At 45.8% G+C, this 20,200-nt stretch overlaps 2 protein-coding genes across 5 annotated transcripts in view; one reads left to right on the forward strand and one right to left on the reverse strand.

Moving 5' to 3' along the window:
- Positions 1-12,268, reverse strand: part of TTF1 (transcription termination factor 1) — a 57,254-nt gene extending 44,986 nt beyond the window's left edge. For 2 of the 4 annotated variants that reach the window (XM_085891201.1, XM_085891200.1), the window contains exons 1-2: positions 11,413-12,148; positions 4,522-4,710 (exon numbers count right to left, since the gene is read on the reverse strand). In XM_085891201.1, coding sequence (XP_085747327.1) covers positions 4,522-4,710; positions 11,413-11,935 — 712 coding nt within the window. In that variant the 5' untranslated portion in view covers positions 11,936-12,148. The other 2 variants (XM_085891203.1, XM_085891202.1) reach the window with 2 other exon arrangements.
- A 478-nt stretch (positions 12,269-12,746) lies between these two features.
- The window catches only part of LOC147021342 (mitochondrial import receptor subunit TOM7 homolog), a 42,376-nt gene continuing 34,922 nt past the window's right edge, over positions 12,747-20,200 (forward strand). The window contains exons 1-2 of the mRNA XM_085891208.1: positions 12,747-12,962; positions 20,146-20,194. Of these exons, the coding sequence (XP_085747334.1) occupies positions 12,860-12,962; positions 20,146-20,194 (152 nt within the window). The 5' untranslated portion in view covers positions 12,747-12,859. The remainder of the gene's footprint in view (positions 12,963-20,145; positions 20,195-20,200) is intronic.

Below are 20,200 nucleotides of genomic sequence, written 5' to 3' on the forward strand. Positions count from 1 at the left end.
TCGTTTGCCCATGTCTTGATTGCGATCTCGATTAATCAAGTCGGTCACAAAAAAATTATCGCTGATGAATACAGGGAAAGTCACGAACGTGTTCCTTTGGTGTATATTGATGCGGGCCGGGGGGGGGGGGGTCGGGTGAGAAGACCACCAGGTGGGGGAGGCCATCTCTGTTCCCACCAGGCTCCCCGGAATTGTAGGCCGTTGCACACAGATAATTCCGTGACGCGGCGGGTCACTTAACCGACCGTGGATGCCAATAACTCAACCGCGTGACCTAGGGTCCTCCCGTCTATGGGTTAATCGGGTTACCTAATTAATCACGTGATTTAATTACCGGGGAACACGCCCTCGGTACGCCTTGTCCGAACTGGATCACTCTATCGGATTGGATGCAGCAGAGCGACACTGCCAAGGACGTACCGGCTAAAAGGAACGGATTGTTGGGAATAAAGTCCCGGCTAAACTTGGATTCGGACCATGCTGGATGAATGGAAGAAAAGACAAAAACGAGCAGGGAACATGCCTAATAATAATAATAATTGATTTACAAGCAGGCGAAGAAAGATATGTGGCACAGTGAAGATTTATTGTTGTGCGTAATGTAGGGATAGAAAGAAGCGTGGTGCGACAATAAACAGGAAACTTACAAAAGGGGACACAGAGCAGATTTAACGTGAAAATAATAACAATAATAATAATAACAATCTTCTGCAATCATATTAAAGCAGACAGGCGCCAGCACACACAGACACAGAAAACCCGATGAAGAGGGAGTTTTGCAACCAGGGAGGGGGGGGGGGGAGTTGAGGCTATGATCTCGGTACCTGTGTGCCCGATAGCACGACGTGCCACCAATACGTTTTGGGGGGGGGGGGTGCTCCAGGGTGCGGTACCCGACAGCGGGCGCATTGTCTCTGGCCCAAGCTGCACGTGTGGAGACTGTTTGTGAAGGAGGAGCTTGAGTGGAGAAGGGGTGGAATCCAGAGGGCGAGGGTGGAGTAGTAGGCGGGATCAGGTAGGCGGGTGGGGTCGACGTGGTGTGGGAGGAGACGAGGAGGCTGAGTCGAGGAGCAGGAAGCGGGTCGTGGCGGTGTCGACGAGGAAAGGAGCAGGAAACACAAACCGCCCGGGCAAGAGGGACTGCCCCAACATTTTTAGGGCCTGCAGCTCGGGGGGAGGGTCCATGCCGAATCCAAACGTCATCACCCGAAATGGGCGCTCCGATTGGCCGCGACCCCTCACGTGGCCTGCTAGCTTGGGCCAGAAACCGCCTCACTTAGTTTCCAGCAAGGCCATCTCAAACAGTGGCAATATCGCGCTCCGAACCCATGAGATGACATGAATCACCCACACCGAAATTGGCACGCAAATCATCCCGCAAAAACACCTGGGCGACCGGTCGGGGTCCCGCATGCCCGCTCGGGCGTTCGACCAGCGTCGATCAACACGCTCGTTCCGCACGCGCCAACATGGCCCGCACTGTACATTCCCTGGCTCGATCGCAGCCTCGCTGGCCGCAGAGACGAGAAGACGTTCACCATCCGCGGAGAATCCACCGCTGCCAGCGAGGACCGAAGGTACATCGCCATGGTTAAATCCATGCACGTTTCACGAGCGGCGCAAGTGTCTGGTTTCGAGCACATTCCATACAGTGTGCACGGTTCCGTCATTACGCATGTGGCCAGCGCTCGCGGTCACACGACTCCGCCAGCGTGTGCGCAGGGCGAACACCAATACGTGGCGGGTATTGAGGTTAAAAGAAGAACAAGCCGCTTCTACCCGCACACTCGTATTCTGCCCAACACGGCATGGAGTCTGCTTTATTGGCCTCCGTACGCGTCTCATGCAGCGTGGGCGCTGTGCTGGCCGTGTTTCCCGTGCCTTGAAAAACACCATTCGTGCAGCCTCTTAAGAGGTATTTACTTGCATGCCTTTCGAATGCAATCGGCAATTCTCCCCAGACCATCGGAAGCTCGAGTCAATAGTCCAGCACCAACAAGCACACCACATGACTTGGCGCTGCAGTTTCCCCACCATGGCACCGCAGTTTCCCCACCATGGTGCCGCACACGCTGGCCTCCACGAGGCCTCACCTTACAGCGAAGGCGCACATGGCTGATTTACCTCAGGAATAATCAGAAAAGAAGAAGAGTGGGGATGAAATGAAGGGGAAAAAATGATTAAAGCAACCCCAGCTATTAGACCATCGCAACGCACTCCCTTGTTGTCCCGCTAAACAAAAGGGGACTATCTATGGAAAATGGAATAACTGTCTTGGGACACCTATCTGTTGTATGCATGCCGTTCCGAAAACCGCAAAATATATATATATATATATATATATATATATATATATATATATATATATATATATATATATATATATGTATATATATATGTATATATCTATCATAAACAACATGATGGTGGGATTTGTGAAAGAAAATTTGAAGAAGACATTTTGGTCACAAATATACATACTGTTGTGGTTTTCCGCCGGGTTCGGCGTGCGGACGATCGTTCTAGCCAAATCGCGGTCGCGCGCCTACCGAAGGCCGCAATCCAGTCGTGACTTTCCGGACCAACCCCTAAATCCATTCACTGATGCCTTAATGCATCATAAACTAGCTAATTATTCTGTCCACGCGCTGCAAGGTCGATTGCCGAATTATCGATGTACATAATTATTCGCGCGGACATAAATACCGGGAGTTTATATCTCGACGGGACCTGCAAGAAAACGAGCCGCTTAAGCAGCTCGTTCTGTTTGCGAAGCCGAGCGGTTTTAATTCGCCAAATCCCATCGGACCAGATTTACTTTTAGCAGCTTTAAAAGCCAGTTAATATCCCGAGCGCACCTTGGCGGTCAATGGAGAGTGATGCAACGAGCAAGTTGACATTCAAACAATGGGTATTTATTTTTACACGTAAGCAGTCAATGAATGGGGGGGGGGGGGCGGGGACAAGACACGAGCAAAAGCCAACAGCCGAGTTCTATTCGGAATGTACAAGCACGTACTTACTCACAATTCTACTTAAAGACCAGGCGCCACAGACTTTCATACAAAAACCCAAGAAAGAAAAGACCCAGGCTCGTTAGCCTTTAATATTCCTCAGAGCCGAGATGACCGAAGGGGCTCCGATAGGCCGGGCCGGTTACCTTGCCACCCTGGTGGCGACTCGATGGGCTTTGGTTCGGTGACCCTTGGTATTAGTTTCTCACTGGCTCGTTGCCAACACGGCAGCGGCTGTAATGGCAGCTTGGTTGGTCCAGGGCCTGGCAGCGCGCCGGACTTTCCATGGCCGTCTTCCCGACTTGGTCGGTCAAGGGCCTGGCAGCACGCCCGACTTTCCACGGCCGTCTTCCCGACGACTCCAACGAACTCAACTCCACCGACCAACTCCTCTCCCCAACTCAAATGCCCTCCAACGACCAACTCAACTGCCTTCTCGGCGTTCCAACGCGGATTTTTATCGGGTCCGGAGGCGCTCGTTCTTTCACCCTTCAACCGAGGCTCGGCCCCACCCCCTTTCATCTTCGACCCTTCACCCCAGGCTGGCTCCGTCCCTTTCACTTCTGATTGGCCAGTTCCTTTCACGGCAGAGGTCGTTCTGATCCATTTATGCAAATCAGCCGCGAAACGGCTGATTGCACACGGACGCTCTGATTGGCTGGCTTTTTCCAGGGCAAAGCCCGTTCTGATCCATTCATGGAAATCAGCCGTTTCACGGCTGACTGCACACGGACGTTGGAATGTGGCTTTTCCTGTTGCGCCGCGAGTTCGTAACGACATTTTGCCGCTGTTTGCTGAGGAGGGCGTTGTGTTGTGAAGATGACGTGGTTGTAGACTCTGTGGCGTTGTGGTGGGGATGGCGTGGTTGTGGAGATGATGTGGTCGTAGAGTTTGTTTAAAATAAAAGATAGCACAGAATAACGGCTAACTCAGATTCACAGCCTGGCACACGAACAATGCTCGTTATACATTGGTGGGGGAATCTAACCTGGAACACACACTTATCAAAATAACTGATCTTCGGGGAACCTGAATGGTGTTCTGTGAATTTCCACCACCGTAACAATACATAACCATACACGTTTTCTCCATTACAATAAGATACAGAGCTGTTTGTTACATCAGTTCATAGAATGCTGTACGAGAGGACCTGGGAAGTACAGGGTGTGTTTGGTCTGGTTATACGAGTCCCCGCACTACGTATTGTTTATTTTCAATTGCCCATTAAAAGTTTTATATCACAAAACAATCATGAGCATGTTTTCCAATTTTTTTGGGGAGAAAGAGAGAGAAATTTTATGTGTAAGCCTCATTGTGACAGATTAGTAATGTTAGAATGGGCCAACATCACGTGACACCCAAAAGGGTATTAATCAAAAGGCAAAATGTGTTATGACTGCATTCCTTGTTTACTTCCATTAGAAATGAATCGGTATTCTGTAGGTGCATCAAAAAATACTGTCAAATTGTAAGGAGATTTCTTAAAAAGAAGTTGAAAATTACCTACCAAGGAAAATGTGGAAGGTTGAATTGTGTTTGAGTTTGCGGAGGCTGCGTCTCATGGCCTTATCTTGTGGAGGGATAAAAAGGTCCCGAGGATCTTTCACTTCAGGATGATTTCGCATGAATACTTCAACGTTACGTTGCAGAGTCTTCGCCTCTGCTTTTGAGAAATGACCAAAGTGAAGTTTTTGGCCTGCATCATCAGAACAAGAAGGGATAAGCCTTGGAAATATAAATCATACACAGTATTATGTATTTATATTTTACCAGCAGGAGTACCCAATGTTGCCCAGTGCCATTCTAATCCTGTTGGAATTTGGAGGAAATCAATTTTTTTTTTTTTTTACTTCTTTTGTGGATGCATAAAATACTTCTCAACACCCACGAAGCAATGTGGTCAGGGATCATTTAATATTATCTTTCACATAGTTATAAAGGCTTAGGCATTATAGAGCGATTTTAAAAAAAGATCAATATATTTTTTTCAATTTATCTGGTCAGATAGCCAAAAGGTAGCGTATTTGCCTCAGAGCTGTCCATCCTGTGTTTGAATACTGACTCAGATATAGATGGTCATCCTGGTGCTTCGTGTGCAGAGCGAGGCACCGATGTGCGTGTCAACCAGCGGATGGACGTTGAACTGGAGGACGTGTCTCCCCGGTTACTCCCTCTTACGGTACGACAGACCTGAGCCTCGTCCTGGTGGAGGTGTTGCTCTCTTCATCAAAGACTCTATTCCTCACTCTCCATGCACTGCTCTCACTCCCCCACACCCCCAGGAATACCTCTGGCTTCGGCTTCCCCTCCACTCCCACCTCATGTTTATATGTGTACTGTACCGTCCACCGAACAGTGATGACTCCATCTACACCTCACTATCCGAAAACATGGACCATCTTCTATCTTCTCATCCAAACTCTCTCTTCCTCTTATGTGGTAACTTAAATTGTCATCACGCCAGTTGGCTAGGTGTGGGTACCTCTCTCACCTGCCATGGCACCTCAGAAAAATCTTTCTGCGACTCATTAGGACCAACTCAATCGGTCAACTTCCCGACCCGGATCTCAACCAATGGTACTCCATCTCTTCTGGATCTGATTTTGACAAATTCCCTGACAATATCTGCTGCTCTTCCTTCGCTCCAATCGGTTCTTCTGACCACGTCCTTGTCAAAGTGGACATCTCTTTGGCTGTTATCAGAGAACCACCTCACCGCCATCGAGTCTGGCATTTCACTCAAGCCGACTGGCAGGGTCTCCGAGCAGCCATCAAACTTACAGACTGGTCTCCTATCACTACTTTCTCAAACATCAACTCATCCTGGGAATTCTTTCAAAGAAACTTGCTCTCCCTCATGCACAGATTTATCCCCTCTCGTGTTCAGTTGTCCTACCCTTCCTCCCGCCCTTGGTTTACTGAAGCTTGTGGCGAGGCAGTTGTCCTCAAACAACTTGCCTTTGCCTCATGGAAAGCAAACCCAACTGAGGGCAATCTCAGTTCCTTCCACAAAGCTCGGAACAAGTGTGTATCTACCCTCAGGAGAGCCAGAAAACAACATCTTTCTCATCTCAAGTGTGAACTCTCAAACCTCTCTCCCTCCTCAAAATCCTGGTGGCGTTTAATCAAATCTGTTTCTGGTTTATGTTCCCCCTCCATCCCCTCCCTTACCTCAAATGGCCGCACTGCTGATACCACACGTGATAAAGCTGAATGTCTAAACTCGGTGTTTGCAGCTAAATCTTGTGTCCTAAACCCATCACTTTCTCTACCCACTTTACCCAGTCGCACCCAACTGTACCTGGACTCTGTATCCTTTTCTCCTGACAAGGTGGAGAGCTTGCTTTCAAACCTCGAGTCAGATTCTGCAACCGGTCCAGACGGCATCAGCCTACGTGTCCTCAAAGCCTGCTCTTCTGCTCTTGCTCACCCTCTCTCTGTTCTATTCACCCTCTCATTTGCCCAAGGTCATCTGCCATCTGCTTGGAAATCTGCTAACATCACTGCGCTGCATAAAAAAGGTGCAAAAACAGATCCCTGTAACTACAGACCAATCAGCCTTCTCCCAATCATCAGCAAGGTTATGGAATCCATCATCGCTTCAGACATGAAATCCTTCCTCTTCTCCAATGGCTTGATTTCCAATCATCACTTTGGTTTCAGACCAGGTCACTCTACCCTGGATATGCTGCTTCTGCTCTCCCATCAATGGATGGAGGTCCTCAATGCCAGACAGGAAATCCGAGCCGTATCCCTGGACATATCACGTGCTTTTGACACAGTCTGGCACCCTGCACTACTCACCAAACTCTCTTCCCATGGTATTCAAGGCCATCTCCACTCATGGCTCGCAGACTTCCTCTCCTGTCGCAGTCAACGTGTGGCCCTAAATGGAGTTCTTTCATCCCCTCTTCCTGTGCAGGCTGGAATTCCTCAAGGTGGCGTTCTGGGCCCTGTTCTTTTTCTGGTTTTCATCAATGATCTCTCCGACTCTCTGGAAAATCCTCTATTTCTCTTTACCGACGACTCCACCCCCTGCCGTACCATCTGTCATCCCTCAGACCGGCAAGCAGCAGCTTCTTCGCTCACTGCAGATCTGGATAAAATCACAAACTGGTCCAACACGTGGAACATGTCTTTCAATCCAGACAAATCTCACACTCTCACTATGTCTCTTCGAAAGGACCGTTTGGAAAACCCCCCCATCCACTTTCTCAACAATCCTCTGGAAGAAGTCTTTTCTTTCAAGCTTCTGGGTCTCACTATCTGCCATGACCTTTCCTGGGAAAGTCACATTTCCAACCTCGCCTCAAAAGCCAGTCGCCGACTGGGAATCCTCCGTCGTGCAAAGTCCTTCCTCGGCCCTCTTGAGCTCCTGACCACTTACAAAGCTTTTGTCCGTAGCCTGATGGAGTACTGCTCTCCCCTCTGGGCTGGTGCTCCTGCCTCCCACCTTTCTCGGCTTCACGCTGTCGAAACCAGGGCATTTAAGATCATCGGCATCTCCCGCAATGAAGCTGAGTCTTTGGGCCTCTCACTCAATCACCGCAGGTTGGTCGGTGGTCTTTCTGTCTTCTACTGACTCCTCTCCAGCCTTGCCCCCCCTGCTCTCTCTGCGATTTGTCCCCACCACATTTCCACAGGGCGCTCAAGGTCCGCCAACAACCCCCTTCTGGTAAAACTACCAAAAATCACGAATCACTGCTCATCTTCACTCTTTTATTCCTCTTTTTTCCCACCTTTGGAATAAACTTCCTCACTCTATTCTTTCCCATTCTTCCCTCCAGGCTTTCAAAACAGCTGTTCACCACCACCTCTTATCTTCCCCCATCCAAATTCTCGATCTTTTCTACCCCCGATAATCCACCCAAGCCCACTTCCTTCAATTCCCCTGCTTTCCTTCCTGAAAGTCCCTGTAATGTCAATCTTCTCTTCACCATGTTCCCCGTCCCATCCCCATCCCTCTCCCTTCCACAGTTCACCTAATGTGTATGTTCCCCACTGTTTTCTCCCTTCCACTCCCATCCCTCTTGTCTCATGCCCCCTTGCTGTGAGTTGTGTGTTTGCTCTCATACGAGCCTCGACCAAGGTATACAAAAAAAAAAAAAAGTCATTTGTTGACGTTAGAGATCCTACGGTGTATTTCTGTGGAATAGGTGAGTTATCGCCGAACCCCTTAACAAATTACAAATTCTTGGCACAGTGGCACGTCAGGCCTGACAAGCAGGGCCCAATTTGGGTAAGAACTGTACCCAAAAGGTCACATGTCAAGGTGGGAACAAATAGCAGAACTGAAATGGAATTCAATTTATAACTTTCAAAACACTTTAAGTAGAAACGTTTAAGTGCCGTGTGTGTAAATTGCATCCCTTTTATTTGGTTAACTCTGCCTTCTTGCGTGCTTCCCTGCCCCGTTATAAATAAATATCCCTTTTGTTAAATGTTCCAGCTCGTTTCTGTGTTTCTTTAATTGGCTTAGCACGTTGTGTGTTGAGAAATAGCAAGGCAGTAAATAGTTCATTTGGACCGACAGGCCTTGGTAACCTCCGCTCGGGTTACACACGGTAACGGCTCGTCCCGCTCGAAGTCCGTCGAGGGTGTGAATTTCCCGGTAGCTTTGCTGCGTGGGTAATAAGGTATATTGAAGTTTGGCAATTGACCCTACCGCACGCGGTCGAATTATTGGCGATTCATGGTCCAGTAAGGCACCTGTGCCTTTCGGACTTATCCGAGGGTCACGACCGAAATTCCGGGGGAACCGACTCCACTGCTCCCTTTAGCAGTCGTGCTCGCCACCGCTACCCAGCCCCGCAACAACACAAGGATGGGATTAGGGCATTAATTTGAGAGTTTAATCGATGGAGATTTCTCCCATCTCCACTGGATGGAGGGATCTCCACCTCCCCATGATTACCAACCAATGGGGATTATCCATGCTCTTATCCTTTCTCAATGTTTAACATCAAGCAAGGAAGCAACACGTGCATTTTAAAAGTCTTTTGAGACGACTTGGCTGGGGTTTGAACCAGCAACCTCCCAGCGTCAGAGCGGACGCTGCAACCACACAATCAACAGCTGCAGACCCCACCAACCCTCTCCCTTAACACACTTACTGACCCCTTCTCACTGCCATTCCCTTTTGCACACTGAAGGCTATCTGCATTTTGTTCTCCTGATCCCAACCATCCTCTGCGGTCTTTCTTCAAAGAAGCTCAATTCGTCATTATTCTTAACCATGTTTAATGGCAGTTCTGGTGAAGAAAATCGTAAACAGTCTCCACTCTACAGGGTACTAAGTTTTGAAAAGTTTAAAGAGCAGGTTGCAAGTCACCAAACATGTTGTGAAAATTTATCAATATGATTATATGTGCATTAAATAGTTCGATGCAAACTATTGTGGTTGCCTAACTATTGGGAAAATTAATGAAATTTAACTCCGAAGTTGTTATTTCTCGAGGCCGTTGAAAAAAAAACAAACAGACACATGCCCATATATGGATGGTGACGTCACGTTAATCCAAAAGAAAGCAGAAGCTCACTCGCTCATTGAAGAAGTGTCCAGTTCAGCGGGCCGTTCTTTCGCTTATTTTGAGCTTGCAACTGTCTTTATTCTCCTTTTTTATTTTGAATTATTGTAGAACAAAGTTATTTGGATATTTGTACATCATGCCTTGTACGTGTGTCTTCATGTTTTGCGAAAATGGCTGGAAAACAGGAAATCGTTCCCACCGATTCCCGAAGGAATCAAACATTCGCCGGCTGTGGATAAGATTTGTACAAACAAAACGGGCGAATTTTCTCCCTCAGAAAACGGGTAAAGAGGACCCTTTGGATAGACGTCATTTGCGGTGACCATTTAACAGCCGAGGATTACGAAGGCAACGCAATGAGTGAGCTCGGTTTCAAAACAAGCGTGACGCTGTGCCCACCATTCAGCCTTCTCCTCCTCAGCTGGCTCCTCTTCATCTTCTCACACTGTCACCTCTCAAGGATTGGGGCATTGTGTTTATCTATAAATGCGCATAAGAAATCAAGAACTTATTAGAATACACTATCCGGAAGTCCGTATGTTGTAACCCGTAATGGGGAACGCGGCTGAGAATCTCTTCCCCATCGACCACGCCTACGAAGCAACGGTTGGTAAATAAATGGCCATAACTTGGGAAGCACTTGTCCGATTAATATCAAACCTTGAAAAGGCACATCCACAGGGCCCCAGCAATATACCTGGCAAGTTTCAATTTGATCGGACCCAGTGGTTGTCGAGAAACAGTGGTGAAACAGCGGTCACACACACACACACACACACACACACACACACACACACACACACACACACACACACACACACACACACACACACACACACACACACACACACACACACACACTTATAGATAGATATGCCACAACAGTCTCTTGAAAGTTGGGGTTTGTTCTAACTGTTCACTTTCGCTGGGGTCAAGCTCAGCTGTCAGAAAGACTTCAACGCCAAGGCTGCGGTGTACAATATATTTGGGTCCATTATAGATTCATTCTATTTCTGACTCTTGAGTGATTAGAGGGTTGGTGGTGGTCCTATAGCAGCTATCATTTCTTGAAGCGCGACTGTGTCGCTGATGCAGTGCCCCTCTACCAGTACACACACTGGAATTGGTACTCATTTCACAGACCTCGGAAGGATGACAGGCTGAGTCAACCCCCTGGTGTATTAATTCAGCGGCTGACGGGGCTTGAACTCAGGGCCCTAGGATCCCAAGCACCCACGCCACGAGGGTTAAAAAAATATTCTATCAAGTCACAGACGAATCAAACTTTACATTATTTTATACATTGAACAAGAAAATGAAAATCTACAAACCAATCTGTCTGGTGGTGTCTGTCAGTGTGAACTGCCAGACAGTCAGTCCTGCCACTTGTACACAAAATAGGCCGTTTTCTGGCACTTGCAAGTGGCTCAAATTTATATGGCTCAGGGCCAGAAACTCCATAGTATAAATTCCCATCATCCTCAGACTCGTCCTCTGCAATATCGGAATGAAAACACTCAATTTCATCGCCGCTGAAATCACTCTCGGATTCGCATCTCGCCATTGTTCACACGCTGTTTCCGAATGATCACGAAGTTTTCGGAGAACGTGACGTCATAGCATCTTCGGTAACTTCCGGTCTGCTTTTCTTTTTTTTGTTTTGACTCAAAAGTTAATTGTAGCATACTTTGAGTTTCAAATGTAAGAAAAGAAGTACCCCACGTTTATTAATGTGATTACAAACCTTCGAATCAAGCGAAGTCATCAGCGACCCGAAACCTGCTCTTCAACACATTCGATACAGAATTTACAGAGAAGTGTCGTTTATGACGCAAAGTTTGCGAAGCCATCATCACAATGATTCTTACCTTTACTCTTCATGAGCAACAGGCGCTCGACGTCATATTTCAAGGCCTTTTCAACTTGTACTCGAGACATATTGGAGAAATGCGGAATCATTTCTTCAAGCAAACGCATTTTGTCCTCCTGAGGCCTATCAGGGTCGCAGAACGCCAAGCAATCCATAAAGCAATATTGGGTACTCGCCCCTCTCAGTACGTCAGGGTTCGTGGATGCTTCCACCTGACCATCATGGCTGCCCTGAGGCGATGCACTCCCGCCAAAATGACCCTGAGGGGCAGCACAGGGCACCGCAGCTCCTGCAAAGTAGTCAGCAGCCGTTTCACCGATATCTTGACACGTTAAACGGGCCCTCGCACGTTTCGTTTTACCGCTCTTGTTTCGCTTCATCTTGGTATCCTTTATGTGGAGAAATTGTTCCTCTCGCTCATTCAATTCCAAGGCCTCTCGTTCATCGTCATCACCAGAGCGATCCCGATCTTTGTGTCTTCTGCTTTTCTTTCCACGACGATTATCTTTTGATTTTCCCATTACCTCAGATTGTTCTGCCTTCTCGGCGCATCGCTCGTCCGACGTCCGCTATTCACGAAGTTTTTTTTTTTTTTTTTCCCCGAAAGACAAGCACCTTTTTGCGTGATCCTGAGGAGACTAAACATGTACTTCCATCATCACACAGTTTTCTGGTTCAATTTTGCAACCCTTTCCAAAAACAAGACACCATCTACCGTCGTACATTATATATTATTACAGTACCCGGAAATAATTCCCGCCTCATACTCTTCTTCTTCTTCTTTTGCTTCATTTGGTTTTTACGCCATTTTCAGAGCGGCAAGGATCTAGATACGCCACGCAGCTAAACAGTTCGACAGGAAGCGACAAGTTCCGGTCGTCGATTCTTCACATTCGACATATGTTGCACGCAAATATACACACGTGTTAAATTGCAGAGATCTCAATGAATTATTGCTTTAAACGAGCATATTATGAAATAAGTCAGGCGAAGGCAGTTGGACTCGAAAATGAATCCGTTTTTTTTTGTTTTAATGCCAAGCGGTTGTAATAAGTAGGAAACTATCCGCGCTTAACGATATACACTAATATACACCGCGCCGCATCACAGCACCGCCAAACTCGATCACTTTTGGTGAATCAACGGCTTTTGCGCAGAATCGCACAATATTGTCTGTTTTTATCGTTTTCCTTTTAGAAAGCAAAAATAAAATCATATTTTAGTGTGATTTATCGAGTCGCCAGAAGAAGAGCTTGTCGATAGATGGCACGAGCCAATCACAACTCTCCGAAAGGAGCTCGGCGTCAGTAAGAAATTGACGAAAGTGCACATCGTGATTAAACTTCAACTTCTTGAGGCGAATGACATCAGTGCTGTGGATTGCGTGAACCGTGTTGAGACGTGTTTTTGGTGGTGGTGGTTGTTGTTTTTTTTTTAAATCCACGATGGTTGAGCTAAGTCGAGAGTGCAAACAACGGCTGCAGCGCTTCTTTCAGTGCGGTCAGGTGGCAGTGAGATGGGGATTTATCCCTATGGTCCTCTACTTCGGTAAGAAGTTCACAAGTGGCGTTTTAGTAGGCCCCAGGCAATAACCGAATGGCACCACGTGCTGTGATGCCGCCGTGAGACGATGTGTCCGTCTTGTTCTTGGGGCCTAGTTTCAATGTTCAGGGTGGAAGAGTAAATTTCGAACAAGAAATAAAGTAAAGGGAGTGTGTTGGGAAGTATTCGAGTGTGCTTCAGCGTTTTAATGAATCATTTGGTGCGTCGGCTCTGCACGAGCTTTTCACCCACTAAAGCATTGTGGGTAAAACCATGATTGCGGCCTTCAGTCACGTGTACTGTGTGTAACAGACAAATCATGAGTCGCTGCACCCTCACCCTCACCCTCACCATGATGGCAGTGTCTGGTTGGGTGGATGAGGGAATGGCAGTGGACATAGTATATCGAGACTTTAAGAAGGCATTTGATAAGGTTCCACATCGGAGGTTGTTAGCCAAAGTGAGGGTTTGTGGAGTGGCTGGTCAGGTAGCTAATTGGATTTAAAACTGGCTTAGTGGTAGGAAGTAAAGAGTGGCTGTGAGTGGGAGGATGTAAGTAGTGGGGTACCTCAGGGATCAGTACTCGGACCATTAACTATTCATGAACGATTTGGATAGTGGGGTGAAGAGTAGGCTTTCCAAATTTGCAGATGACACAAAGCTTGGAGGTGATGTGGATAGCAGAGGTGGTGGTGATCAGATATCAGGAAAGTGTTGATACTTGTATGGATTGGGCAAAAGATTTGCAGATGTAATTTAACCTGAGCAAGTGTAAGGTGTTGGGGATGGGAAAGAATAATGAAAATAGAGATTACAGGATGCAAGTGGTAATTTTGGAGTGTGTCACACAGGAGAAGGATCTGTGGGTGGTAATAGATACTGGGGAGGTAAGCAGGCAGCACAGTGCCAGGCAGCTACAGGGTAAAGCAAATCGGGTTTTAGGTTGTATTTGGAGGGGGATCAATGATATATCAAAAGAGGTGATGTTAACATTGTACAGGAATTTAGTGAGGGCCACATTTAGAATATTGTGTGCCGTTTTGGTCACCACAACTTTGAAGGACATAGATACCATAGAGAGGGTCAGCGCATTCCTGGCCGAGCTTCACTCAGCTATGAGGAGCGGCTGAAGGAGACAGGGCTTTATTCACCAGAAAGGAGGTGGTTACGGGGGGGATATTGTGGAGATGCTTAAGATAATGAAGGGTGTAGACAAAATAAGTACAGAAGAATTATTCAGCAGAGTCGACAGGATAAGACCAGGGGCCAGAGCCTGAGAGTAAACAAGAGGAGAGTTAAGATGGTCGTAAGGCAAGGATTTTTCACTCGCAGTAGTTAATGTATTTTGTTTTTATGGAAATCGTCCCAAACAAGGCATAAAGCCAATCTAGGTAAGGGGCTAAAGAAAGAAAGAAAAAGAAGAGGGGAAACTGGCAAAACCTTCACCTTGTCCTGAAACAAGGAAACCTCTTCACAGGACCCCTGTGCAGGAGGGGGTAACTTGGCCAGAAAAATATTTTTCCTACCCCATGGAATGGTCTCCCTGGAAAGGTAGTGGCAGCAGAAACAGTAGATAAGTTTAAATTGGAATTAGATAGGTACCTGGAAGTTATGGAGATAGAGGGGTTATGGGGATGTTGGCAGGACTTTTTAGGTAACGAGTATGGATGGGTGATTGTATGTGTATGGAGTGTTGTCTGTAGGGGGTCTTGTCAAGCGGTGGTGTGTGGTTGATGTTGGGTGTTTCTCACCCAAAAAACCACCACCGCCCACTCCCTCCCTCCCCCTCACCATGGAAAGAGAAAGCACCCCCCTCCCAATTTTTTTTCCATTTTCTCTTTTTAATAAAAATTGGTCTGCTGTTGATGTGGTTCAGGCATGATGGGCTGAATGGCCTCCTCCTGTATCTAAATTCCTTGTAAAGGTAGTATCAATGTGGGACTCTCAAAATGACAGATTAATGATAACAAATCATTTCGTGCATGCCCAGTGTTTGCATTTTCAGTACCTAGTTTCAACAAACTGGGCCACTTTTAAACTGCCATTGGTAAGACAAGGTCTTGAAGTAAAATGGTCTTTTTAACATAATATTGAGAATTTGAACAAGAGTGGCAATTTCAAGATAGCTAACCATAATTGTTTTTTTGTTTTTGTTTTATACCTGGATGCAAATCGGACTTAACAAGAAAATAGGAAAGACAAGAAATGTACATGGAGGCGAGTTGTCGAGTTCATACCACATCCTGTTGAGAGAAGCGAGTGCTGTCTGTCTGTCTGTCTGTCTGTCTGTCTGTCTGTCTGTCTGTCTGTCTGTCTGTCTGTCTGTCTGTCTGTCTCTCATTTCTTCTTTTAGCAATGGGTGCAAAAATCTTGTGGTGCCGGAACCAAACAAACTATATACTATATTTATAAAAGCCCTCATATTCCACTCTCCCCACCCCTAACATGACTAATAGTAAATATCGTCATTTTAAAAGATGATTTTAAACTTACCCTGTGCATTCACGAGCCCCATATATGTCCTTCTCTCAGTGTTTAGAAGCACCCAATTTAGTGACTATTATGCTGTCAAAGGACATTCCCAGCAAGCTTCTGAAATATTCCACACACGAATGGAGTCAAATTCCCACAGAACAGCCAGTGGAAACGGGTTGTTGCTCCTGTATCCATCTTGTCCACCTCTCGTATTCTCCCCTACCCCTCTTTGTTGCCCGCATTCCTTGTTTGTCCGTTTCTGTCTATTTTCGCCCTCAGCCCTGCTGTTGGTGTTTCCCCCTTCTCTTTCTGCTGTACATTTTATGTTGCATCCTGATCCATTCTATGTTGTCGCTCTTCCATGAGCCTCAACTTTGTATCCAATAATTATTTTTCTTTTAAATGTTTCACAAAGTGTCTGGTTGTGGGTTTGTTTGTGTCTTTTATAGCGGTGCTCCAAGTCCTGCTTCCTCTTTCTCCCATCCGTAAGGACGGGCTCTTTATAATCATAATCATAATAATAATAATAATACCAGTATAAAAGCCTGGCAAAAACGACGGGTTGGAATTACAGTAGACAAGGCGTAAGTCGTCACCATCGGGACTGAGAAAAACGTGACGACAGACATGTGACGACTTGCGCGTATGCGAACATTCATGATTGTGGGGTGAAGGATGAAGTTGCGCGTGGCCTGGACACGTACGTGTGAGAGGGCGCAACAATCTCTAAGCCTGCTATTGTACCAAAAGGGAAACACAATCCTCGGGGCATAGGTGGGGGTTCATTGGTTAGTTGGAAAGTGATCAAGCAAAGATGGAATTCCTGAATCACTTTATCAAAAGTAAAGATAATGAACAACTGTAAGACAACTCTTATACCATCGGTGATGGTATATGACCATCGACAAATGTGGAATGAATGGCTGTTAGAATTCATTCATTGGCATGAATGTAGAATGAGTTTTCATATGGAATGAAAACTCATATACCATCGACAAATTACATGACACACAGTCATCGTGATGACTACCACTCAATACCGATGTGAAAGTGAGTGTGGTGATGTACAAAACAAGCCAATATAAAACCATGATCGGACTTCAACACTAAGCTCGATCGATCCTTTACTCCTTCGCCAGAGACTGCATTGCGCAGCCTGTCTACCTCTTCAGATGCATGTGGGACGGCGCGCTGACTGAGCTGAATGCAGCGCAGTTATAAATAGCCCGCGTATCACGATTCCATGAAATCGGGCTTCTCAAGAGGCAGCAGTTCCGTGTGACGAGTTAGGCGTGGTAATTTACTTGAGTTTCCATTACGCGGGAACGGACAACATCTGATGACTTAGACGAAGTGATGACTTTATTCAAAGTCTGTAAGTCGATTTAACATTAGATAAATTCGGGACTTTTTGACGCTGCCGACTTCGGCGAAGTGACGAGTTTCACACTGCCGACTTACACCTAGTCTCCTGTATTTTATTTATTCAAAACTAGCAAATAAAACCCGTCGATTTGCTGAGACAGACGCGCACACGGACAGACGCGCACACGGACAGACGCGCACACGGACAGACGCGCACACAGCATCCCTTCCCCCGAAACGCTCAGGTACCGAAAAACTATAACCTCAACCCCTTCCTCCCTGGCTGCAAAAGTCCTTTTCTTTTCATTGGGTTTTCTGTGTCTGTGTGTGTTTGTGCCTGTCTGTTAAGTAAGCCTGTATAAGATCTTTTGTTGTTCCTGTGAATAATCTCGCGTCAAGTCTGCACTGTGTCTGCTTTGTAAGTTACTTGTATAATTGCCGCACCCCACATCTCTCATCTTTCCCTGCGTTACATACCCAATTTACCTTTGTTTTGCCACATGCTTTTCCTCGCCTATTGTGAATAAATAATTGTTGTAGAAATATTCCCAGCTCGCCTTTGTCTTTTCTCTCATTGGTCCAGCATGGTTCGAATCTATGTTTAGCCGGGTCTTTATTCCCAGCAATCAGTTCCTACTTTAGCCGGTACGTCCTTGGCAGTGCCGCTCGGCTGCATCCGATCCGGAAAGGTGATCCGATCCGGTAGAGTGATCCGGTTCGGACAAGGCGTACCGAGGGCGTGGTTCCCCGGTGGTTGAACCGTGTGGTTAATTAGGTAACCCGATTCCATAGGCGGGAGGACCCTCGGTCATGCGGTTGAGTTAATGGCGTCCACGGTCGGTTAAGCGACCCGCTGCGTCATGGAATTATCCGTGAGCGATAGCTTACAATTCCGGGGAGTCTGGTGGGAATCGACTTAGTTTCCCCCACCTTAGGCCAAAAAAAAAAAATGTTGCATTGGCGTAACCCGCCCGACCCTAAAAATTCCGCCGACCCTACGTTTTTTTTTTGTTTTTTTTGCTATCGAAAAATTTTGCCGACCCTATTTTATTGCTATTTTTGTTGTTTTGCTATCGTTTTCAAGTATCTTGTTGATTGCGATCGCGATCGCAAAAACCCGGAAGTGTTTCGGACAGAACCCGCCGACAAAAAGGGTGGTACTCGAGCCGGAGGAGATTTTGGGAGGGATTTATTAGGAAAAAAAAAAAAAAAAAAAAAAAAGATCCCGACCGACCTACCCTATTTTTCAGTGACCCATTACGCCAATGCAACATTTTTTTTTTTTTGGCCTTATGGTCTTCTCACCCGACCCTGCCGGCCCGCAACAATATATATATATATATATATATATATATATATATATATATATATATATATATATATATATATATATATATATATATATATATATATATATATATGAAGCCTGGTGTTGGCACAGTGGTTAGGGCAGCGGCTTGGGATCCAAAAGGTCCTGAGTTCAAGCCCCGTTGGTCCACTGAATTAATACACCAGGGGGTTAACTCAGCCTGTCATCCTTTCGAGGTTGGCGAAATGAGTACCAGTATACTGGGCCGGTGCATACCATGGTTAAAATAGGTATACCATATCCCTGTGTCGTAAGAGGCGACCAGGGTTGCGTCAGGAAGGGCATCCGGCGTAAAACATGTGCCAAATCACTATGCGGATCATACGGATGATCCGCTGTGGCGACCCCTATTGGGAGCAGCTGAAAGAAGAAGAAGAAGTTTTATTTATATATATATATATATATATATATATATATATATATATATATATATATATATATGTTGTTGTTCGTCTTTCGGCTGCTCCCGTTAGGGGTCGCCACAGCGGATCATCCGTTATGATCCGCATACTGATTTGGCAGAGGTTTTACGCCGGATGCCCTTCCTGACGCAACCCTGGTCGCCTCTTACGACACAGGGATATGGATTGGGTTTCGCCATGATTCCGGGCTGCCCTACACCCTCTCATAGCACGGCCCAGTGCAGAGCACCCGTCCTCAAGCGATCCTCCAACCCAAGCCTCCGAGTAGCCGGATTACAGGTGCACGCCACTACTCCCGGTTATATATATATATATATATATATATATATATATATATATATATATATATATATATATATATATATATATATATATATATATATATATATATATATATATATATATATATATATATATATATATATATATATATATATATATATATATATATATATATATATATGAATGAGTTTGCATATCGGAAGGGTCCATCCCTTCCCTCCATATATGCATTCCTCCCTTCCATTCAACAGTTTACAAGGAACAGTGGGCTTGGAAGCACACAACAATACAGGGCACAGAGGGAAAGTGGCACAGAGACACGTGCAGAGGGACAGTGCGGCCAAGTGGCTTAAGCACTCCAACGAAGGGGTTGTTAAGGAATGGCTGGCTTGGTAAGCGATTTGCGATCGCTGATCCATCATATTATTAAACACCTCCGGAGACATCCGCAATGTCAAACTATGTCCAAATTGGACAAGTGAACACTTTTTAGCAGTCAGAACTGCTGCTAAGTTTAATTCTGAAGTTTACATTTTTTAATTTGCTCAGATTGAGAGATTCTTGAGGTATGGCATGTGCAGAAATTAAATAAAGCCACGAACGCTGGCGTCTGGGCATTTATAAGCATTGCAATGTATCCAGTGATTTATCGGTATGATGATCAGACATTCTATGATATGAGTGAGGAAAGTGGAAAAAAACAAAACTTTATTGTTCAGAAAACGTTAAAATGAGCTCCGATTGACTGTCCGATCATCTGTTCATGTACATTTGTGTGTACGCGATATTTCAAAAACCATTGAACATTTTGCTTTCATATTGCAGATACTATTCCTCATACTACCCAAAAGGTGGGGGACCAAGAGTATCAGCTCCTTGTGTTTTTTATTTTGCGATGATATGTAGACACAATAGACAAAACATGATTAATATGATTTGAATCTGGGATTCCACCATCATGACAAAATTTCTCATTCAAGGGATCACCAAACGGGTCTATCCAGTCCAAGTACATCTTTAAAAGGTATACAGCATATTGTACTCTTTGCTTTTGTTTTTGCCACAGCAATTAAGACTTTTACAAGACCCTTGGGTAATATTGTTGGTTTGTTGTTCAAGTACTTGACCGATGGATTCTCGATCGTCATATTGCTGTGATGTTCGTGATTCTTCACCATTGAGAAGAAGACTTCCTTTCTGAATCCTTTATTTGAACTATTTGCTGGTTTTGCTGTTGTTTCGTTGCACTTTCTTTCTTTTTTATTTTCTCCATTAGGGTTTCGGAAGGGAGCAGATCCAGGAATGCCTGAGCCCTCACTACTCAGGTACTG

Source organism: Eptatretus burgeri, chromosome 8 (genome assembly GCF_056783735.1).
Source record: "Eptatretus burgeri isolate ZD-2024b chromosome 8, Ebu_testis_v1, whole genome shotgun sequence".
In the NCBI taxonomy this organism is placed as follows: domain Eukaryota; kingdom Metazoa; phylum Chordata; class Myxini; order Myxiniformes; family Myxinidae; genus Eptatretus; species Eptatretus burgeri.